The sequence below is a fragment of the Scomber scombrus genome, chromosome 14, assembly GCF_963691925.1.
Source record: "Scomber scombrus chromosome 14, fScoSco1.1, whole genome shotgun sequence".
Classification (NCBI taxonomy): Eukaryota; Metazoa; Chordata; class Actinopteri; order Scombriformes; family Scombridae; genus Scomber; species Scomber scombrus.
Window position 1 is genome coordinate 14,328,086 of NC_084983.1, and position 24,813 is coordinate 14,352,898.

A 24,813-nucleotide genomic window follows, 5' to 3' on the forward strand; every position below is an offset into this window, starting at 1 on the left:
TGTTTTGAATGTTTTCAGATTTTATGAATTGCAGTCTTTCTAGAAAGTCAGGAATACTGTCTGGCTGGCATCAATAGGCTTTTTTTTTTAAATTTTAAACGAGATAAATCATATATGCCACCAGTACACATCCAGTTCACTGGCAGCGTACAGGGTGAGTGCACAGTAAGACTAGAGGCAAGGACAGAGTCACTGAAAGCAGGTGCTAATGAGAAGAGATTAAAAGGGTTGGGCAAGAGGTGGTAGAGACAAGGAGCACATGGGACCTCTTACATTCCTCTTCCTCACGGATTAATTTAGGTCAGCTTCAGAGAGAGGGAACAAACATAAGGATATGGGGAAGCACCTAATATAGCACAAAACACATAATTATTGAGGAAGCTGTAGGATTATAACCATTCGCTTGTTTGTTGCACAGAGATGTCTACTTGATGTGTCTGTTTGCCTCCGAGTGTCAGAGTTGATTATTCTGCAACAGGTCCATATGAGCGAAGTTCAATTCAAATAGGGATGTGTGAGTCATTCAGTGATCATAGCCATCAATGTTCTCTTTATTCATTCTGCAGATAAGTAATAGTACTGAGGCTGCTGAGAACATTTCGATTACTCATTCTGATTACCTGCAGTGCAGAGGTCAAGACTAATATGTGGTATATACAGTGAGGAAATTGATCTTCATGTTTAGATTTATGAAAAGAAGAAGAAATTTGTTTATGTGATGAATAAAAGCAAATTGATTGATCATAAATTACACAAACCGAATAAAATTTATATATCCCATCCAGACAGATTTCCAGACATGAAAAATACTCTTCGAATAATAATTTGCGTCTGATGTGTTTTTTCCACTGAAAAAAGTACCTCCATAAAAATCCTTAAAGTTACATCTACTCCCTTTCGCTCATTGGAAAATCTATGAATATGCAAACATTTTTCATTACAAATGTGTAACTGCTAGAGATAAAACGTCTCTTACTTCAACAGTCATTCTCAGTGTTTGTGCACTGGAGGATTCAGGTTTCTGCAGCACACTTGTAGAAACTGCATACTGGACCATGATTGGCTTCCAAATTAGTTGCAGATGAATATGAAAACAAACTGCACATATATCACCGTGCACAATGAATCTAAAACATCCAAGTGAACAGGAATAAAACATTTTTGAGTGGAGGGGGGGCGTGTAAATAATGTTTTCAACATCTTTCAGCATGTACAAGCCTGACCTTCTATATGTTTGTGGTAATGTGATCTATTACCAGTATAACGTTTTTATGCTCATTGGATTGCTCTGCCCAGGGATTATAATTGTATCATAAAGTAAATTGCCCTTTAAAGATGCTGGTAGTTAGCTTGTGAAGTATTTAAAAAGAAAAAAAATGTTTCACTTTTTTGAATACACACAGCCACTGGGATCCACTGTCACTACTGGGAGATGAGCTCACTCCTAAGGCTTTCAAATTCGACAATTGCAAATAGAAAAGAGCTGATTTATATAAAAACAAGACTCTATTCTCCAGGGAACAGGGAAAATGTGTCTTGTCTTTGACCTCCTGAGAATTTCACACATTGAATAAACAAAAACAAAAAAAACTGCCTCTCATTTTGTCCTTTCCTTCTCCCTGTATCATATCCTTTTCTTCTCAGGCAGCCATATTTCATGATCACAAGCATTTGTTAGGTGTGTGTCTGTGTGAGTGTGTGTGTGGGGACTGGGAGCGGAGGGTTGATGTTTGTGATGTGGGTGCTTGAAGGGTATAAAACAGCACATGTGTTCCTGACTTTCCTTAGAGGTCCTTATCTCCCTTCGCGGGCCAGGGTTGGCTCAGCAATTCACTCTGAAGGTACTTCGCAAGCTGCCAGTGGAACAGCTAGCTGCCAGTAAAGGCACACAAAGGAACATGCACACACACACACACACACACACACACACACACACACACACACACACACACACACACACACACACACACACACACACACACACACACACACACACACACAGCTGCCAACCATAAAAAACAACAACAACAACAACAACAACAACAACAAATCTGACAGCAGTTTTAAAAAAATGCAAAAATTGTTTTTACTCTGAAAGTCGGTAAAGTTGTCTTACATTTACACAATGGGGATATCTCTAAAGTGTCAACTCTGCACACTGTTCAGAATGGTAAACTACAGCCATGAGGGAACAGCAATGGTATATACTATGAGAGAGTTTTCATTCTCTTAGTCATCACTTGCTTTAACATTATTAATGTTGATAAAAGGCCAAGATTTTGTAACTACATCTACAGTATAATGCTTTATGTATTATCCGTACAAATACAGCATAAGGACGGGGGTGATGAGGAAACAACTTCATATTATATGCTGGCTCACAAACAAATCAGAGGAAGTGCTCATATAGCTGTCTTTGATCCAAGTTCCATCACTTTTTGGATCCAAGCTCAAGTGCTGGAGTCCCGTCTCACTGCTTCCCTCTTTGTAGTATGTTTGGGTTGACAGAAGATGCAAGCTGACCTTGCTCCGCTGTGGGGTCGCGACCTCCTCCTGATGCCTTTGTAACACTGCAGGGAGATACCCAGCTCCTCCATTACTGCTCTAAAAGACACACACTGCAAAAGAGGACCACAGTTAAATGCCTGGGCAAGATTGATTTTCATTATGACCTTCAAGAATGTTGGCCGTTATTTGAAAGACTGTAAATGTACTAACATGAACCAACCAATGACTGCTGCTCCCCAAATTTGGATCAACTGGGGAATTGAAAACTATACTAATTTGAGTTTGAACCTAAGGCCATGACTTTTGATCCAGCTTTGCAAGTTGGTTTCAATGAGTTTGCCTGCAGTTGAATGTAAGCAGACAGCCACTAACCGCAAGTTAGCTGTAAAGTCTAACCAGACAAACACCAGAAATTATTAAACAGGCACACATTGTAAATTTGTCTAAAAGAGTTGTAAAACACGTGTAAACTCTGTTGTCTCATCATAAAATCCAATTACACAGACAAGAGATGAAGGACAGTTTCTGCAGTGCAACATCCTAATACAGCAAGCCATGAATTCATAATATGGTAATTATTTGAAATTATCACAGAGGGCCATCTGAAATGAGAAGCCTCAGGCTTATTTGATTCTGCAGAAAAATACTTTGCAATGAGCTCATTAATCTTCTATCATGTTTATTTCCTTTCATTTTGCTCTCTTCCAGAGGGTGTGCTCACTAAATTTATTTAGCAAATTATCATTCGTGGCACAATGTCATCACATTTTTATCTGCTGGTCTTTGCATCCATGGACCAGAACTTTTTTTATTTTATCTTCAGGCTATGCCTAAGGCTTCTCAAACTAGTATGGCTTCCTGCAGGGTTCCCACGAATACCTGTAACATTCTGCCTCAGTCTCAGAAGAGAAAGCTTTACCAACCTCAGACCTTACTTTTCTAAGGTATCTTATTTATTTATGTATTCATTTATTTATCTTTTTTATAGTGCTTTACCTGTTGCATCTCATGTGCGCTGATCCTTAACTAACTGAATATATGTCTGGGTTTTTCTCACATCTTACATCAAATACAGATGGATTGCATTTCAAGATGACGAGGTCAGTCCAGGGGAGCAGTGAGGACCTTGAAAGTCTGTATCCTTCTTTGATTCCATCCATCATTACTTTGGTTAAAATTGCCTGGAGTCACCAGCAGTCATTTATGAAATTACAACTTTGCTTTTGGCCATGGATCTGTGTCATAGGACCTTTTAACCCAACACATAGTTCCATCACTGTTACCCAAATTTCAGCCAACCAAACCAGTGTACCAGAGAGCTTAATGAGGAGGAAAATATTCTAATAACTTTTCTTATCTTTTGATTTCCCAAAAGGCAATCAAAGTCTACTTCTAGTGTACACAAATGTCTACTGAGACTACAATGAATGAGGCACAACTTGTGGGCTGGTGTTGGAAGGCTTAATCAATGCAAGCTAGGTATGTTTAGTAGCCAAGTGGTTAAGACATAATCATATGGTCACCAGTTTGATTCTGGTTGGGGCTCTTTGTTATATATCATCCTGCATTTGCATGGAATTTAGAAAAACAATTTACACCAGAACAGAACTGCAGAGCTATACACTTCTTCTAGGAACTTGGCTGCTACATTTTGCAAACTATACTGAATTCTAATAACTTTGAGCTCAAAATGAAACAAACATGTAACTCAAACATTTGATATAATAACTTGTAACTTGCAACCCTAATAAAAGTCTGTAATTTAGAGCTTTCATTAGTAAATTGCCACTTATATAACAAGAGCATGCAAATAAGGGGAGAGCTGTTAATATAACCACAAGAAAAAAGGGCATTTTACAGGGAACCAGTTTGGGCACATAGGCTCAGATATTAAAGGTACAGTGAAAGGGTAATGGTAAATGGGACAGGGTGATGCAGGTGCAGATATAATGGGATCTTTTAACAGGGGTAAAAAGAAGAACACCTGGTTATAGGTCTTACAAACCTATTATCTAGAATGTATGTGTTGTAAATGTGCTGCCATGGCTACTCTGTGTCATCCCCCAGTAGCCTGCCGCTCTCCAGATCTGTAGATAAGGAGGTGCCAGAGGAGGAGGTGGAGCCACGCCGCTGAAACTGACGAGATTGCACCCCATAAAAGAAACAAAATGCCTGATGCGAGCATGCAAATAAAACGGGATGGAGGGGAAAACACAAAAGAGATCCACACAGAAAAGTTAGAACATATTCTTACAAAATATAACATATAGAAATATTTAAAACAGCCCATACAGCATAAGAGACAACACAAAACCATGGCAAGGCAAAGGCAAATAATGAATAATTTGCTCCTTTGATATCAGTATGGAAATGGATGTTCTTGTTTCAAAGGCAGATAGAGCTATTGCTCAATTAAATGAGATAGAGATTCTTCATGTTCATGTTGTGCTTGACAAACAAACTGATGGAAAAATACAGAAGACTTCATAAAAATAAAAAAACAGCAACCAAAATATGCAAGTTCCAGCAAAATCTAGTATTGATGACATACTGTTGACATGCATTATAAATTGGACGTATGAGAAAGAACAAATAATAGCAAGTGAATGATTTGTTGATGTTTAACCCATTATTTACTGTGTAGGTAAGTGCAAATATGCTTTTATATTCTTTTTTTCCCACGCAACCAACATCTAACAAACACTTCTATAGTGAAAAGTGATTTGAATTTGTAAATACGAAACAAAATGTTACTTGTCTTCAGTTTCTGAAAATGTATGTAAGAGTATAATGGCCTATAATTTCCTATAATACTCTGTGATATGAAACAATCTCCAATTAATTAAATCACATTCTTTCCTCTTCACATTCTTCTCCTCAACAATGATATTTTGAAACAAAGATCTCATCACAGGTTTCCTCAGAGCATCCTAAATATTTTAATCAAATTGTTTGTCCTCCATATACATTACTCACCTCTTCTATGTCAGCATTCCTGCGGGCCTTGTAGATGAACTCGCCAATAGCCACAAACACAGAGAGCACCAGACCAGCAGCCAGGACAATGAAGATACCACCGATGTTTTCTACACCCAGAGCATTGGCCTCCTTGTTGTCCTCCTCTGGACAGCCATTGCCTCTCCACCATTTCTCCTTCATCATGTGCAGCTTCCCCTCCTCTTGCAGCTGAAGAATGGCAATAGTCACTTTATCCCTGTATGGAGAGCCTGGTGAGGGAGAGGAAAGAATACAGAAGTCGAATATACAGATGTACCGACAGAGTAAATACATGCTGTTTCCTCTAAATGCCCCAATTATAAAATAAGGCACTGCTGTTGTTTCCAGTGTTTTAGTTAACCGTAAGCATTTATTTTCACCATGAAATTAAAGCCTGTACTCTAAGAGCAAAATGCACTGTACAGTATGTGACAGGAAACATGACTTTATGTATATTTTGAGGATATGACACTACAATTTGCATTTGTAATGTTTGTTATCGTGCATTTGAAGTAACACTGCTGAGCTACATCTGCATACATGTCTTCTTTTACCAGTGTTCTGAAGGCTTATTTCTGTCATAACCTGTTATTTGCTGCATTTAGCCTCTATATCTTTGCAGCATTATACATTACATACTGCATGTCTGTACTTCCTTGAAGTGTACTTGTATGGTCTTGTATTCTTCCTCTTATCTGAATGCATGGTCTAAGGGTAGCAATTTGTCATTTTAAGCTATACAAATGAAATTGCCTTGACTTAAATACAATATATAAGCCAGCATTTACTTGTATGAGGAGTATGAACTGATGTTGTAGCAAATTAAAGAAGATTTCCATTTTGGCCGCATTTAAGTCAGTGATGCAAAGCCGTTAAGCCCAAAGCCTTTAATAAATGAGCTTTTGCCAACAGCCTGTGATGACTATAACTGTGAGTTGATGGTTACTGAAGACGGATGAGATTGTTTTGTGGTGACTGATTGTGATATGCTCTGTAGTATACATGAGTAGAGTGATCGTAAACCAGAGTAAATTAACCTTGGTTCTTTTCTGACAAACACTGCTACTGTTTCAATAAACAGTAAACCCTACATGATTAAAGACTGCATAAGAAGAAATGAGCCTCCAGGAAAGAGGAAAGGGAGGAAATGAAGCGGATACAGAAACATCTGAGGGGGAATACTGCTCAGGGAAAGGACTGCTACAGGAAGAAGAAGGGGAAACCGCAGCAGCACAACACACAGGATGTGTTGTTGGAATGAGATAGGGCCAAGGATTTAAAGGAATGAAATCATTTTCAAAAGGTTTACAAGGAGGTTTCTGCTCCTTCAGATCGTTCCTCTCCACTATCCTCCAATGACACTCCATGGCCTCCAATATCCGACACCTGTTGATCAGGTGAGACTCAGCTGTCGGCTCATCTCAGTCAAGGCATGGCTGCATCTGCCCTGAGGTTCTCAGTGCTGTGCCACTCAGCGGCATTTAGTTCTTGAGCCTTTGTTTAATCTGAGTCAGGACTTGTACAGGGTCAATCTGATATGGGTAATACTGCCTGATCGAAATGTAATGAAGTCATCGGAGGGACTGTTTCTCACACGTCTGAACACTAGCTGGACCCCATCCAGTTTGCTAACCAGCTATATATTGGGGTAGACGGTGGAATTTTCCTGCTTTGCATCGTGTTTTGCAGGAAGATGAGTCCTTAGCATCACAGATCGAAAAGCTAGAAGGACATCCCTGCCACCTTGGTGCTTTGTTTTTTTGTGTAATGCTACATTTTCCGTACTTTCTTTATCATTTTTGATAAATGCTGCCCTACCCTCACTGTTTCTACTGTGATGCCCTTGAGCCTTAACTCCCATCTGATCCGCTGAATCTGCTCAGTGGCTGCTGTTGTACTTGGCAGCCTATAGGCATGGATGTGTGCCACAATGCAGGTGGGGAACATGTTTTGAGCAAAGTGCTTAGCAAAATTTCCCCAGTTAAGAAAAAAAAAATGAACTCCTTCTAGAGTGAGATAGACACTTAAGCAGGAGGATACTGTAATAGAGATAAAAGACAAAAACATACAGTATACAGTAGAAAAGACACAAAACACAGCAGTATTCACTTTTCTTTGAGTTATTCTAGCCCATATACGTACATGAGGCTAAATGTTTGCAGCCTACTAGGAAACAAAGAATTAATGTCTGAAAGTTAACACAATCATAAAAGAGTCTCACTCTATTGAAGTTACTGAGACAGCTCCAAACCTTTCTCTTAAACTCGTAAATATAGGCTTGGTCTCATGTTCAATATGTGTGGACATTTTTTTATTTTTTTCCCGCCAACTAGACATTAAATATGAATAAAAGTGACAAAGATGGTGCAATGGAGATCCACAATTTACAGTCTAACCACAATCTACAGTCAGTGAATCTATGTTGGGTTCCTAATCTCATTCTTTCCTACCTATGGGTGTTCCCACTCCATAGCCCTTGGAGTCTATGAGACCTCCGATCTGTGTGAGGTTACAGTTTCTCTGGCTGATGTACTCGATGCTGGTGGACTCCATCAGCATGGCGTAGTCTGTCGTCAGGACCCGGGTGATACCTTCCTTATTGTTCTTAACCAACGCAGTGTTCTTCCTGCTGCTCATGAATGCCCACATCTTCTCATAGGTGGAGATTTTTGATTTCTGCCAAAAGAATCAGACAGAAGAAAGTTGGCAAGAAATACTGATGCATTTGTACTTTATGTAAACACAGGCTATGTGTGTTTTTGGCTGTTCATATACACAAAGTACATATACTCAACTATATTTCATATATTATCATAAGCACATGAAGGTTTAACAGCAGAATGTGTAGTACTTTATATCTTTGATTGTGTGTCTTGGTGTGTGAGTGTGTCTATGTTTCTTCTTGCTCAGTCAGAGAAAATGGGACAGCTGTGTTCTAAATCTCCTCCAGCTGATTCAATTTGTTCGAGCCATCAACACAGCCTGCTTCTTCCTATCCAGGCAGCCGTAATCACTGGCTGCAATCTGGGAGGATAAAGCACTGCATGGATCACCCCTGCTGAGCCACCAGGATGCAAGGAGAGTGTGTGGTGGTGGGGGAAGGAAGTGACAGCCCTCCCTGAGGACATTGGTACAGGGATACATTATACAAGCTAACAAGTTAAGGTATGCTCAACTTCAACACAGATATCCCAAAACACTAACAAAAGTAGTCTTAACATGTATCATGTAAACGTATCATCATATATTTTCTTCTTGATGCATATTTCATTAAAGTAAATACAAGTCTTTTTTTCATCTTTCTGTCTTTAGATTTTTTTCTTTTTTATGGAATATTTAGCAAAGATACAGAATGATGTGAGTAGCAATTGAGGGAACCGTCATGATCCTGATGTTCTAAAAATAAAGGCATTATACCAATCACTATTAGTTATGAAAAAGTTTTTCTATTGTTCTTGTTTATTTCTAAGTACAACATCATTTGGCAACACTGTTTTGTATATTCACTCAGTTGAGCAAATTACACATTCATCCATCATGAGCACACACTGTTAAGACTATTGCGCCCAATGTTTGATTATGATGTTGGTTGGTTTGCACTAAGAAACCTGAGCAATTTTATGTTGTATGCCAGATTAAAAAAACACATTTGATCACATATTTTATGATTCCAGCAGTCTTCAAAAGTATTTTGCTCAATATGTTACTAATTGAATTAGAGGTGGAACGTTCAGGATGTACATCATGTGGCGGCTGTGACTCAGAAGGTAGAGCGGGTTGTCCACTAATCGGGAGATAGGTGGTTTGATATCAGGCTCCTCCAGTCCACATGTTGAAATATCCTTGGGCAAGATACTGAACTCCAAGTTGCACCCAAAGGCTGTGCCATCGGTGTGTGTGTGTGTGTGTGTGTGTGTGTGTGTGTGTGTGTGTGTGTGTGTGTGTGTGTGTGTGTGTGTGTGTGTGTGTGTGTGCATGTGTGTGTGTGTGTGTGTGTGAATTAGTACTAGATTAAATCTCCTGATGAGCAGGTTGGTACCTTGCCATCAGTCTATGAATGTGTGTGTTAATAGTTGAACACTGACATGTATTGTAAGTGATTTGAGTGGTGAGAAAACTAAAAAAGGCCAATAAAAATGCAATCCATTTACCATTCACACAGTTATAAACAAAGCAAACATATCACAATTGTTAGCTCTTTTGCTGAAGAATCATAATAAAAAACTATAGGTCTAAAAGCCTTGCATGTTTTTGGTTTCATCAAAAAAAGAGCTCTACCAATATACCTTTGCAGTTCAAAAATCTCTTAAACTGGCCCTTTATGTAGCCCCTCAGTTCAGCCTCTATCTGACACAGGCCATTTTAGCTCCTGTCTCCTTGAGGCCTCCTCTCTTCCTATGAGCCTACTCTGTTTTGTCCCTTGGCAGACTTCCGAAATACATGCATACATGTTCAAGCCTGAATCTGATTCAAAATGCGTGAGTGGACAATGCAAACAACCTGTGAAATAACCTTAGCAACAAAGGCTACAGAACATACAACCATTTGTGAGCATTCATGAACAATCTGATGTCACCACGAGGAGGAAGTAGATTCAACTTTGCAAAAGGAGCATTCAGAGCAGACTGAAGCCCTGGCTTTTCACTTGCATGGGTCATTTAGCATAAATTCACCTCAAGCTTTGGAACTTTGACTATGTTTAACATAGCTGTCCAACATCATAACAGTATGAAATGTAATGTTTTAGTCAGTTTAGTTTAGTTAGTTTAGTTAGTGTATTCTGTATTCAGTATTATTAATTATACTATAACATGTCTGGAACATACAGGAGCCTGCACCGGTTTACCTTGAAGAAGGTCATGGTGGATCCATCCCTCACTGCACCATATTCAATCCTCGTCTGCTTTGCCAGGTCGTCTGCCGAGTCAATGGGCGCGTCCATTCGTTCCACAGTGAGGAAAGCAGCCAAGTTGGCCGTATAGGAGGAGATGATGATTAACGTAAAGAACCACCAGATACCACCAACTATACGAGTGGACAGAGCCTTAGGCATTAGCTCCGAGCCTGGAGAAAAGTTATGGAGGGACATTAGGTTAAGAAAGCGCTTAAAAGGGTTTTAAAAGAGATAGATTAAGGGTTACTGTTGGGGAGGGTGGAAGTATTTTGATAATATAGGAACGCCTACGTTAATTTCGGCATGTCACAACCAGTACATTCTGGCCAGAATGGTAATAAGTGAAGTTTATTTGAGCTCTATTTGATGTTCTTTGAAACTAAAAAAGAACAATACCTATATTCTTCCAAACAGAGTACTCCAGTCTAAATGTGGTTATATTGATAGTTGGATTCAAACCAGGGCTTTAATGAGATTTTCACCTCAGCCCTGAATGATGAATTATATGCCTATTTAAACAGTATGCTTATTTTCTCCCTGTGTAGTACAGTACTTGTTGGGTCTGAAACACTAGGTTGCAAAAGAAATATGACCTAGGAGAACAAAAAGAAACAAAACACAAATGAAAGGAACCAGATATCACAGACAAAAGAAATGTGGATATAAAGAAAATGAGAGAATACGTCATTCCAAAAATGTAATGAAACACAACAATGAAAATGCAGCACCATGCTTTTTTTCCCCTCTGCGCACAGAAAAAACAATTAATGCAATGGAAGAATACATTTAGCATAATTATTGTACCAAGTTTTGGATTATTTGTACCTATTTTAAGCCTTTTTTAACTTTAGGGGGACAAATGCTTACTATTACTATGCGTTTAGTATAAAAGAGCAATTCTGAAGGGTTGGTTTAACAGTCATTGACACAGCATCCCAGAGAAAGCTCAAGGCCACTGTAAAACATCACACAGGTAAGTTACATGTATAATCTGCACATGGCCCACATGCAGATTTGACCACCGGCAGCTAGCTCACACTACATACACAACAAAACCAGTCTAAGCTTGTTTGAGATAGAGTGGAATGAGAAGAAATGCTATTACTAAAAAGGGTAAATAAAATGAACATATAGATAGAATGTCATGAAATGTAAAATGGGAATCCTGCTACAGTTCACAGGGGCGCAGGACACTGAAGGCTGATCAGTACCTTGGTTTACAGATAAGAAATCAAAAGAAACCTGAATGGAAATACATCCACAACGTAAGTGAAGATTCACTTGCTTCTTTCTTTATTTATCCATAATGAAAGATCAACATTGCTTGCCGTCAGCAGAACTTAGCATTTCATCAGCATTGCCATTTTGTCATGGACTGATGATGTCAGTAGGTTTATTGCCTGCCCAATCCAACAACGCCGACTTATCCTATCCAAATATGCTGCCTGGAGGGAGGTCAAGTCCCCATGAAATGCAGTATAATTCCAATAACTGGGTGAGGTTGCAATTCATCGGGAATGAATCCAGGCTACATGTAAAGGGCATTCACAGTGAGTGGAAGGTGAATATTGATGTTATGAATTAAACAGCTCAGATAAGAGTTTACTGTGTCAGCGCAGTCTTTATTGCTGTACGGGGAGCTCACTAGACTGATTTTTTTTTGTTTTTTGTGGGCTTTTTGGGGAATCAGAAACAAATTATATACACAACACTGAAACCACCTTTGAAGTTGATAGGTAGCAATATTAGAATATTTGTGGAGTCATCTGTGAAATTTAAATCTAAGAGGGAAATGTGAGATAAATACCTTGCCGCATGAGTGCTCCAACACCAAACCAGAAACTGTTGAGTAAAGTGAAATTGTTCTGTATTAAAGTCGAGGACGGGTTGCACGGATGTGGGTTGTACCACTCATATGGAGTAAACCTGGGAGACAATAAAGAACAAACAGAGAAAAAATAGATTAAAGGAATTTCAAATATTAGAAGGAAAGATACAAAATCTAAACAAGCAAAACCCTCTTCTTTGTTGCTAGTCACGAGGCAGGGGGACACACTGGTCATGCATTTGACTTCAATGCAGGCTTCCAGTCTTTTTCAATTTACACTTCATCTTGATTTTGCATTTTGATTTTCACAGCCAATCGATTTGCTGGGTGCAACCTGCTGGCAAGGGGTTTTACATTACACACCACCTGAGAGTAAGGTGAAGAGCAAGATCGCAATTATTCCCTGCTAATTAACAACAATGATGAAAGCCAATCTGGCAGCTGACAGGCCGCTAAAAGCTTGTGTTTGGTTAAAAAGAATAGCTGTAGTCATGCCACAGTCATGCCAATTATTCCAGACCATTTGTGTTTCTTGTCATGTGAATTTGAATTTGCATGACTCTGTATATCATTTTAAAATGCCAGGCGCTGGCCACGATCTCACTACTTTCCTGTCCTCTTTTACTTCCAAACTCTGACCCTAAAAACAGACACAGGCTTTTAAGTAAACTGCCTATATGTCCTACAGTATACCTCAGGATTATATCTTTCCATCATATCATACATAATCTCATTATCACAAGCATCAATCTGTGCGCTTACCTTGCAATCACAAAGAGGACACAGCTGACTCCTGTGCAGGCTAGCAGCACGTACATCCAGATGTCTGGAGACAGGGGATTAAGGAAGGAAAACACGCCTGGGTTGGTGCCGTTAGGTTTGCGGTACAAGATGCTGATGCCTAAGGTCATGAAGGGCTTGGAGAAGTCGATGGACTTCTCCCTAACATAGGTGATGGTCAAGGGAGCCACAGCAAGGTCTGCTACCTGTACAAACCAAAAGAGAAAGTAAGATACTACAGGTAAAATTGGTACTGCTGAAGGTTATACATGACATTTTCTAGTATTCCACTGTGGCAAGACAATCTGGCTTGTTAAAGAAGCTTTCTTACATTATTCCGAATCAAGTACAAAACAATATAACTACACTACAGCTACAGTCAAACATGCTACCACAATTTCATGTTAATGCAGTGTTTTTGTCCTGTGGATATTCTATATTTGGACCCTGTGGATCTTGGCTCTATTTCTCAGGAGAGTAGATTCATGAGAAGTGTCCTGACTTTACCTCGTTTTGGGACTTGAATGGGTTGTGGTGACTTCATTCATGAAACCAAAAAGCCAAAAGGTTGTTTATACCTTTGAACAGAAACACCACTACTAACTTACATGGTCGATAAGCTCCCTGACCATCCCGTTCCACTCTCCTTTGTCATTCTGGGCTCCGTATTTCCCATCAGCCACCAGTCTGACTTCATACGTAAAACCCAAGATGTTGGAGAGCTCTTTCAAGAGGTCCAGGCAGTAGCCCTCAAAGCGATCATTTCCAACCAGCTCTTTGTCTGACTTTCTATGCATCACATAGGGATTTTCCTGTACAGAAAAAGGAAACACTGCATTTTACTGTTTTCAATGCATTCCTCATACTGACTCATTTCTATCAATGCTATCTAAGCAGGCAGCTGGATTTTTTGAATCATTACCACTTCATCAGTTCCCAGACCTATTGACCCTTGGGTGAGTGGCAAGATATCTAAACAGCAGATCCAGCTGTGTTTGAATTAGTAAATCCTTTTTTTTTGTTTTTTAATTACTTTAATGACTGATAATATACTTGATCTACACATTGGTGAAAATACAAATTCAAACCATCTAACCTACTCAGTTTAACAATCATATTCCTCTCCTAAAAAAAAAATGTCCTCACTATCCCCTCTGTTGTGCCTCTATCTGCACTCTTAACATCCCATTTGTGCTCCCATTCTTTTCCCCATATTGTCATTTGCTTAACCTTCCTCCTTCCTTCTCACCAATATTGTGGTGACAATAAGAGTCCTGTTAGCGAGAGAGTCTGTCACATTGTTATTCTTGTCTCGGTGGGACTCCATCAGGCTCATCCCCCTGTACGAGTTCCACACGGCAATCTGGAAAAGCAAACAGGGCTTTAAATTTATTGAATCACTATTTTCTACTTTGATCAGAACCACAGGAAGACACATTTGACAAAGGCCATTGCAGTCACCACAGAAGGCAATATCATAGTGTGCAGAAGTGTACTGTTGTTACGACGTTGTACAAGGCTGTATTTGTATCATTAATGATCACTAATGGTGGCTGTTAAAACAAAAGCTGACTGATTATTTATATTATCTCTGACACAAAATATACAGAGCCTGATCTAGTCTGTAAGTCTTAACAGAAAACTATATACTGCTCCACCACACTGCAATATTAATCATATTTTCTGATTCATCGAACAGAAAAATGAAAAGAGGTTAAGAGACCTGATACTCCCAACTGTTTGGATCATTTCCAACCTCCTGCTCCATTCACTATTTTACAACAGTTACCTTTGCTCAGCTTTGCTTTGATGATTCTCTGCAAGGTTCAGAAAATTCAATTTTTTTGTGCACAGTGGATATGAAAATTAAGATGTAGTTTTTTCCCCAAACTGAGCTGCCAATCATGTGCATCAGGTAAAAGTTTACAGGTACAAGTTTATCTGGGAACAAGTCACGCTCAGGTTTTGAACATGCAGCCTGAACAACAAAGCAGTTTTTTGTTTTGTTTGTAACAAATGTGAAGACGACCATTTTTTAAATGCTTAATTATGGCTTTATTATGGATTCATATTTTATTTTGTTCAAACTTGAAAGAAGTGAAACTGTGAAATGCTGTGTACTGAAAAAAAGAAAAAAGTTACAAACATATGTTAATCACAATAACTCCCTTGTGTGCATAATATATTTTCAATATGATGGTGAGGAGATGGTAATCACACCAGCAGGGACTGTATGAATGAAGGGCAGGGATCAGACAGGGTCAGAAGGGATAGAGGACGACAAGGCCCTCCATACTGTCACAGTAACTGTGAATGAAAGTGTTTGGATCATTGGACCAGGCAGTATAATCCAGGCAGTTATCAGATTAGATCAGGCGCCTGGCAGCTGGATTTTGACCATTTCAAATCCCCTCACTTGTAAAGAGCTGAGCAAAGGTCAAAGGGTCCCATGACAGTGATGCAATAAATGTAAGTGCATTAAGTGACCAGGCTTCATTGTTAACAGAATTAAGGCAAGTGATGAAGGCACAATTTCCTCCCCTGGCAGTACAGTCTGAGAACAAAAACTAATGAATTTGGGTATTTTTAATCAGAAACAATGGCTCGTTCTCTCATTCACTGCATAAGAAGATGATTTATTAGTGAATGCATCAGTACTTCTCATTAAACTGAACACTACAGGAGGTAGACTATGTGGTATTACCTATTGGAAAAGATCAAATGCTTTTCACTCCTCATTATGTTCTATCTTGTTCTATTCACCCAGTCACACAGATAGAAATTGTGCTCATTCACACTTTGCTAAAATCACTCTGTACATATCTCTACCGTGGCACTTTCACAAGGGTCCTCTCGGTACAGAACTCCATAAATCTGTCTTATCTCTGGACACTGCAGATGAGAAACAGAGTGAATGGGTTGGAATTTAATTAATTGTTTTGTCCTCAATCTCAGAGATAAATGGACAATATTTTTTGGGAGGTGTGGAGGGATTGCACATGCTCATGCTACATGTTGTTGAACATTTATGGAAACATCCTCCTCTGTGAAATAAGTATGCAGTCAGTCTTAAGTTGTTTCAGTAATAAAGCAATCTGACCAGGCCAATGAATTCAAAGCTGAAATATAGGCTAAGACAACCCCACAGCATACAGTCATCAGCTTTTAAACCCCTAAGTTATGAATTTACTGTGTATAGCCTTGCACATTTATCATGCATACCAGAGCAGCTCCCAACAACAAAGTGTGCTATAAAATCTGACAGGAATTCTCTCTCATATGCTGGAACTAAAATGTTATCTACGAATCCTAAAGCTCATCTCAATCCGGAGCCAAATCGGTCTGGAAAACCGTTACCACAGAGAGGGAGACATGCTAAGCCAAACCAAGAAAGATGAAGGGGAAGAAAATGCTATTTTCAGAGAATCACAACTTTAAGAGAAAATACTTTATTTCCCAGGAGACTTTGACTTTGTTTAGTCTCATCATCCTCTTTGGAGTGTATTTAACACTCCAGTGCCCAAGAATGAACACGACTGCAACCAACTAATAATTAATTTCTCATAACCATAAAGTCAAGCCAGGGGTAGGAGTTCCAGGGGTTGTGGCCCTGGTGTGCGCGGCCCAGGTGTGGGTGCTTAAATGTGGGTCCGCGGGTTTAAATGGAGAGAGTGGTTCATGGAGGTCCAGACAAAGTTGCAAGGTTAGGGTTAGAAAAACATAGTGTATGATGTACCAGGGGCACAAAGTAGTGGATGGTGTGCCAGGGGCACAAAGCAGTGTATGGTGTGCCAGGGGCACAAAGCAGTGTATGGTGTACCAGGGGCATGAGGCAGGGGGAGGCAGGGGATTTTTTTCAACTGCTGATAGACAGCATCGCCGAGACCCTACCATGACCCACCCCTGCCATGGGCCCACCTGTTTTTTTGCGACTGTTCCACCCAACTCTCCTCCTTTGCTCTGAACGCTTGGGTTCTCTTAGAAAGATGAAACCAAACCCTTTATCTTGTCTCTGAATGTCAGCAACCTCTGTGTGGCCATCAAACAAAGAAGTTGTGACAAGTTTTAGAAGTGAATCACTTGGCTCATATATCGATGAAAAACACACATCAACACTTCAAATGCCCCTTCGGCCTCAGGATTCGTCCCATGGCTACTCCTGTCTGAGGGTTGCTTGGACATCAGTCAACGTTTGCGCGTCTTCCGTGGCTGGAGCAGACTGTCGAGATGCCCAGTGTGGTGTGGGTCGGGCCTGCTGGCTAACCTCAATCCATTCTGTCAGCCTAATTCTCCAACCTATTCTCAAACTGGCTTGGAGCCAGGCGTGGAATGCAAGCCACCTAGTGGGCCACTTTTGGTAAGCAGAACTGGCACTGCAGGATGAAGTAAATGCCAAGTAAGGCACCCAAGGCCGCTGGCAACAGGCGAGGGCTAGGCTGTGACGAGTAGGGTGTGGGCCTGGGTGCAGATCTTGGTGTTAGTAGCAAATATTCAAACGAGAACTTTGAAAGCTGGAGTGGAGAAGGGTTCCATTTGAACAGCAGTTGAACATGGGACAGTAGTTGGTCCTAAGAGATGGGCAAACACTGTTCAGAAGGGTGGGGCGATGGCCTACATTGAACCCGGCCAATCAAAAGGGAGTTGGGTTCAGATCCCCGAATCTGGAGTGGAAGAGATAGGTGCCGCAAGGTGTCAAGTGTGGTAACACAAACAATCCCAGAGCAGCTGGCAGGAGCCTCAGGGAGAGTTCTCTTTTCTCTTTGAAAGGCAGGGCTTCTCCAGAGGAGAAAGTGTAATGCTCTTGCCAGACCCTATATGTAACCAGAACTTTGGTATTTATAGTATATTTTGTGAGATTTAATTAAAGGTAGAGTCAGTGATTCTTGGGTAAATTCAGCAAATATCTCCTCAGGGTCAGCTGTCTGTTTTATGTGTGAGCTGAAATAAAATCATTCTCATACACAGCACTGGTTCAGTTAATGGAAAAAAAACAAAGAGGCTTAGACCAAGCCACAAAACACTATTCCAGCCAATCGGGGCAGCAGGGTGTGTTCATGCTCATGCACAGGACAGGGGGAAGTCATCAAAGCAGCTCACTATGTGAGGAGAGATACAGATACACTTTCAGTTTACTAAATGTATCAATTAACTCTGAATGCGAGACAGTCTCAAGGAGACAATCCACTCTGGATTCCGCCATATTCCTCTTTTGGTAGTTGCCTTAGCAATACACGTCCATGAATTTGGGGGGACAGAACTTCTAAATGAGCATGAAGGGAGGGGTGTATTTGTTTGGGTGTTTAGTTCAAATATTAATCTTTCTCCAAAATGACTGACTCTAGCTTTAAGAGGTGTGAAAATCACAAAAATGTAATCTTAGAGCAGAGCTAATGACAATATAAATGTGCTCTTAAAATGTATCTTCATTTGACAAAGAAAGGAATAGAGGGGTGACTGAATAAAAACAAGTTTAATTGGATCTCTAACAGTTGCATTGCAGTGAGCATTTAACATGTGCACTTCCCCTTGTGTCAATCAAAGGCCAAACAATGAAATGCATGTAACTCTCCACTTAGAGTGAGTCTTGATTCTTGACTTAGGCTGTCGTCTCCTCTGCTAACTGGATCCCTCTCAGCTGCAATTTAATAAATCTAGTCTGTATGACATGAAAGTATGAAGGCAGACTGATAGTGAAGCATATTATAAGTAGTGCTATGACAAGTCTCTGCAAAAGTGACTCACATTTCAGGCAGCTGAGATTGCAGGACTTCATTTCTTACTTCTAATGCAGGTATTGTTATGTCTACTTTTTCTACCACTGCTGCTAAAGATTTTCAAAGTGTCAGAGCAATGCCTTAACCCAAACTTGGAGAAAACTGAAATGTCAAACACATGACATTGCTGTACACAAAATCAGTGAAGAGTAACAAGGTTGACAAGGCAAGGAGCAGGGAGGTGCGTGGCATATAGAGTGAAAAAAGGGGGGAGAGGGGGGCAAACAACAAACGCTCAACCAAACAGGGCACTGGCACAAACCTTGATCCACCTTTTTGTAAGGCGACTTCCGGCCTCCCTTATACCCTTTTGAAAATGTCAAGGGTATAACATGAAGCACAGATAGTGTGGAGGGAGAAAAAAAAATAAATTGAAGCATTATACATATTCATGAGGGAACAAATGTTAACACAATAATAAATGAATAGATGGATTATGGAAAACAACATCTCAACAGAACCTCAGCATTTTTGAAACATACACACACATACACACACGCCTTAATGGACTGAATCAGCCAGCATGGAAGCAGCATATGAGTGGTGTAATTGGCTGTTCCAGGCCCCTGTGCTCACCCTGGCAGTGCCGTCCTCTTTGAGGCTGATGATGTCCAAATCAAAGTCTCTCCTCAGGCCATCTGTCTTATTAAGAACAATGTGCCCTGTCAGTCCATCCCACTGTGCCTATGGAGAAGACATGCAGAGGAAGAGGGTAGAGGGAAATAGTCTCAAATGCCCTTTGAGTTCCTTGTATGCACAGAGTCCTATTGAAGCTCTTGAAGAGATTCCCAGGAGATAAAGTGAAGGGGATCAAGGCAGTGAGATGTCAGTGCTGATAGACAGGTGCAAGACTCGCTGGATCACTTCAGCTGAACTCTGAAAGATGTCTACAGCCTACAGGTTGTTCTGTGGTACAGTCACAATATGTATGAATGTTTATATTCATTATAGTGAAAATAACTACATTTACATGCATAATCATACTCATTTTACAGTAGGGATATGTGTTGCTTCTGCTTGTGTCTCTCTCCCATCTCCCCCTCCCTCTTTCTCTGCCAACCCAAATAGTCAAGGCAGATGGCTGCCCACCTAGAGCCTGGTTGTGCTCAAGGTTTTGCCTTGCCACTGTTGCAAAGTGCTTGCTCATGGGGGAATGTTGGGTCTATGCAAAATAGAGAGTACAGTCTAGACCTGCTCTTTGTGAAAAGTGCCCTGTGATAATTTTTGTTGTGAATTCTCACTTTATAAATAAATAAATAAACTGAATTGAATTAAATAGCAAATTTGAGTTGGTAAACACCAAAAAGCAGTGGCAGTGACAGCAAGACACATTACAGTATTTACTGAAGCTATTATCTACATCTTTACATACAGTATATTTTATGAGCTGTACTGTGTGTACATAACATTTTAACTTTTATTGTTTCACTTAATATACATTTCAACATTTTAAAATGTGTTTATTTCATGCTGATTCAGATGTTTTCCAGTCTTAGAAATTTTATATTACTTATACTAAGAGTGAGAGGGAAGTCTTTCTAATTCATGTTGAGTATGAACTGAAATGTATGCATTGCTGCAAATCAGATTTCCCATTTAGAGCAAGAAAGTCTCGAACCCAAACAAGTTGAATTTAAAAAGAAAAAAAGAAAAAGGAAATCCATCAAGTTTTATTTCTTGTGTAAAATTTGAGAAGACAAAAGATCATTTGTTCATATATTTCCTGTGATAATATGACATGCATCGAAAAACAAGTGTCCACACATTTAAAAAGCAATTAAGTCAGTTTTGTCCACAGAAACACTTTGAGTAGTGTGTACTAACAGGTAGAGGTGAGAGAGTCCTCCAGTTACAGTGTCCAAGAATTGAATTCAGCTACTGTAGTGAAAGCTGTGTCCCTGTATTCTGCTCTGGTGTTTTAGTTGAGTGCTATGTAACACATATTACTGGTTCTTGCAATCAAATCAAGTGATGTCAAGTGATGAATTGAAAAGGAGGACAGATGCTTCAAAGGATGGGCAGCGGCAAACAAAACAAAAAACTGAACAGGAGAGAGACACAAAAAGAAAGAGAGTAAGGGGGGAAATATGAGTGAGGGGATTTAATCATAATGTGTCCTCTCCATGGTAGGCAACGGTCCTCTGCTGGATTTAAGACTTAAGAGATCAAAACACTCATGCATCAAAGGCCTCATTTCTATCTGTAGGCATCCAGTCTGGCAGTCGAACCGTGCCATACACTTTCAACTCATAAGTACATTAATACTGTATATTTTTATGTTGTGTACTTTCAGAGGCAAGGTATGGTCTCTCATGGTCAAGTCACATGACATTATCTGATATCCACTTTTGCTCAATGTCATGTTTGCAACAGAAGCTGAACATGGTAAATTTAAAAGATCTTGTGCTCATGAACCCCTTTCCAAACACACTGAAACACATCATCAAAAATGCATGGTGGTCAAGCTGAAACAGTTTTCTTAAGTCATTCTGCTGATGTAATAGGTTTTTCTTTTTTTTTTTGTTCTCTTTAATTCAAGCCCTTATTTGACACTGACCTCTTTGAAGAGGTTCATGAAGCGCGGCCCGAAGCGCCAGGGTTTATGGCGGTGACACTGCAGGGAGCTGACGGTCATCTGAGTGGCCCGCTGGGATGCAACAGCAACCATGAACACTGCATCATACATCAAGGCTGCGTCTGTCTGCGGAGGAGGCAGTGAGGGGAAGATGCTGTTGGGATTTTTTTTTTTCTCACACCACACTCGAGCTTTGTGCAGTATACACAACTAAATATCAGTTATAAAGTAAGTAAAAACTCTCCAGTAAGACTCTTCAAGATGGAAATGTGATAAGATTAAACTATAATGGTTACTGCAGGAAAATGTTGCCATTAGAGAGAGTAATCAGGATAAAGCATAGATGTAATGATTAGTGAGGAACATGAATAACTGAGGATTATTGTGTTAACATTTTATCTTTTTCATTCTGAAATCCCCTACATAGACATACAGGTAAGCAGATGTTAGCAATTCACGATCGTTTGCAAGCATGCTTACGGCATACAAATGTACAGCACTGGCTGTCAAGAGAGGTGTCTGTAGTGTTTGTGCTCTGTAATGTAAAATAACAGTACGAGGCTTACAGTCATGACTCCATCCATCAGGCCACTCTCCTGTTTGGGACCCTGCAGTCTTTCCATGGCCCATTTGTCCATAGTGGAGCCCACCCATGGGTCATCTATGTTCAGCAGTCTGAATCCTGTCATGTTGACCCCGCTGTAGCGGTACGGCTCCAAATCCAAGGCAAACAAATCCTGCAACGTGGAGAGGTGAGGTTGACATCAGGACCAGGATGTGAAAGTGGGTGTGTTTGTGTTTAGATATGTGTGTGTGTGTGTGTGTGTGTGTGTGTGTGTGTGTGTGACAGAGGGAGAAAGAGTGGGATAGAGGTTTAAATTCTAGTGTAGGGTGTTGCTTTGTCAACCTTTGATGGTGCTGATGAATCACAGCAAACATTTTTAACGTTCAGAGTGGATTTACAGTTTATAGCCTGGTATGTCCCATAAAAAAAACTTTATTGTTTGTTTCCATTTTTTCCATACTGGAACTCACCAAAGTCGTGAAGAAGAAATGGTAGTACTCGGTCATCATTCCCATTGATGAAAGCTGTAAAATGAAAATTCGATATATAAACATGATTGCTAACTCTCACGCATTGCCTGTGAGTTTCATGCAATTGACACTCTTCACACGCTCTCACATCACATGTCCATTTTCTCATGCAGTGAAAGATAAATTCATAACTGATAACGTCACAGCGTGAAAAGAAGATACTGGCAGCACACGAACAGACAAGACAGAGCAGCACAGCGCAACAGCGGTGCAACAGTAGCACTGGGCAACAGCGAGTGATTCACATCATCAGGGGGAAAGCGAGAAATATACACAAATCTAACATATTGTAATGTATTCCCATGCATGCTGCTCAGAGTAATTTCAGTCAGCAGCTCTTCTGGCAGCAGCAGTGTCTCCTTTTCCTCTCATGCCATGCGCATGCAAGCATGTGGTGAGTGAGTGAGTGCGTATCTCTGAGTGTGTCTCTGTCACTGTGAAACTTTCTCATGATTCCCAATTAGAAACTGTTCTTGATGCATTCTTGATTTGACTAACCCTAACCCTTCAATCTAACTAATCTAGACTAGTTCAGGTGGCTGTTTCTTGACTTAATCCAAGAGGTTAGGTGGTATAGAAATGCATGAATTACTTTTTTTCTTGGGGAGGAAATCCAAATGACCCCAACCAATTATGTATATGTTTAAAACATAACCAGATACCCATGGATGGCTCAATATTCAGCAGGTAAGCACTTTCATCTCTGAACAACTTGTTATCTTTATGGGGCGAACATACTTGTTTATGAAATGAAAGTGGTGAAGTTGCGAGTATCATAGTAATTATACAATCTGACTGTTCCAGATTTATCCCTGCTGTGTTTGTTCTTGTTCATATTATATATTGTATTCATTTTTCTACCATTTCTACCATTATTGTCTAGTGTCTGGGTCAGTATTAAGGTGATTTATTCAGATATTACTTCTATTTGGATAAACCTGAGAAACTAAAGTGGGGAGTATCAGATGATGGGAGTAATTGGTGAGGAGCATAGATCTTTCTTATCTTGAGTGTCAAAAATGCTACCCATTAAAATCAAATTAGCGAAAAAAGTCTTATGAAAAATGTGTTCATAAGGCCAAAGAGAGGTCTCTATGACTCCCACTCCATCTCACTCCAAGCTGAAGAAAAAAATTGACAGCCCTGATGGGAATAACAAAAATAGAAATAGTAACAAATCCATGTGATGGGAATATGTTGTGGACCATAAAGAGATTAAGAGAAGTGATATTTCATCCAGATCAGGAAACCTTTCTGTGTTATGCCCCTTAATGGCTATCACTTGAATCATAAAAGAAACGTCCATAAACAAAGGAAATAAGTTTCTTATGATTTCTACAACATAATAAACATCATCAAATGTGTTGTTCACAAAGGACATAATGTGTTGTAAAATCTGTGGAACAGAAGAATATAGTAATGAAAAGAAACTCATATCAAACCCTGTACACACCTGCTTAAGGAGCTCTGCAGCCATGCGATAGGAGCAATCAAAGAGAATAAAAAACTCCTTGTCTTTCTTCAGTTCCTTAAGGATTGGCCGGGCATCTTGGTTACCTGGGGTCAGCTGGCGGATCTTGATCTTCAAGTTTAACTTTGCCGGAGCCTTAATTAACTCCTGCATCCGCATCAGACCTAAAAAATGGACAATTAGATATTTCAGTTATCCCATCTTGGACCTGTCTTTTTCCTTCTCCCCCTGCAGGAAGGTGAAAGGTCAGGGTTTGATACAGAACATCACTCTGAAGGTTTCAGTGTTTGGCTCAAGGACACTTCAGCATGACATTTTTTTTACTGTCATGGGGATCTTTATCCTCTGATTGAGGGATGTAATCCCTAGTCACTACACCACCCTGCTGCCCAACGACTTCTTCTTCTCAGTTTACTCTAAACACATCAAAGACAAACAAACACACACCTGAGCGGTATACCAGCACAAAGTCCCCTCATTCCTACATCCTGTGCTTCAATGCGCACAACAGTGTGTAATTGAGAAAGTGTTTGCATGACATTTCAGGAAAATAAACTTCTGATTGAACATAAAAGGCAAAAAAATCTATAAAGTATGACATTTCAACAAGGACATTTTATATTGTCTGGGTCGTGGGCAGGGACTCTTATATGGGACATGGCTGGATTTGAGACTGTCAGCGTTGTGGTGTATAGTCAGAGGGCAGGAATACTGCAAGATGTTTGATATGAGGCACTCGTGCCCCGTCACAGATTGGGTTCACTGGCCACTAAGAAAAATGTGGCTGAGGTAGAGTAATTATAACCATGACATATGAATATATTGTAAGGTTGAGAAAACACAAGGCAGGACTTTTGACCTGTTCCCCCTCTCAGTTCTTCGCTTCAAATG

At 40.0% G+C, this 24,813-nt stretch overlaps 1 protein-coding gene across 1 annotated transcript in view; it reads right to left on the bottom strand.

Annotated features, from left to right (window-relative positions):
- Positions 1 to 2,450: 2,450 nt before the first annotated feature.
- grik1a (glutamate receptor, ionotropic, kainate 1a) overlaps positions 2,451 to 24,813 on the bottom strand; it is a 37,339-nt gene continuing 14,976 nt past the window's right edge. The window contains exons 4-17 of the mRNA XM_062432480.1: positions 23,905 to 24,086; positions 22,392 to 22,445; positions 21,923 to 22,093; positions 21,339 to 21,482; positions 19,358 to 19,465; positions 19,044 to 19,088; positions 14,257 to 14,370; positions 13,616 to 13,819; positions 12,990 to 13,213; positions 12,207 to 12,325; positions 10,352 to 10,569; positions 7,956 to 8,181; positions 5,485 to 5,735; positions 2,451 to 2,618 (exon numbers count right to left, since the gene is read on the bottom strand). Coding sequence (XP_062288464.1) covers positions 2,451 to 2,618; positions 5,485 to 5,735; positions 7,956 to 8,181; positions 10,352 to 10,569; positions 12,207 to 12,325; positions 12,990 to 13,213; positions 13,616 to 13,819; positions 14,257 to 14,370; positions 19,044 to 19,088; positions 19,358 to 19,465; positions 21,339 to 21,482; positions 21,923 to 22,093; positions 22,392 to 22,445; positions 23,905 to 24,086 — 2,228 coding nt within the window. The remainder of the gene's footprint in view (positions 2,619 to 5,484; positions 5,736 to 7,955; positions 8,182 to 10,351; positions 10,570 to 12,206; positions 12,326 to 12,989; positions 13,214 to 13,615; positions 13,820 to 14,256; positions 14,371 to 19,043; positions 19,089 to 19,357; positions 19,466 to 21,338; positions 21,483 to 21,922; positions 22,094 to 22,391; positions 22,446 to 23,904; positions 24,087 to 24,813) is intronic.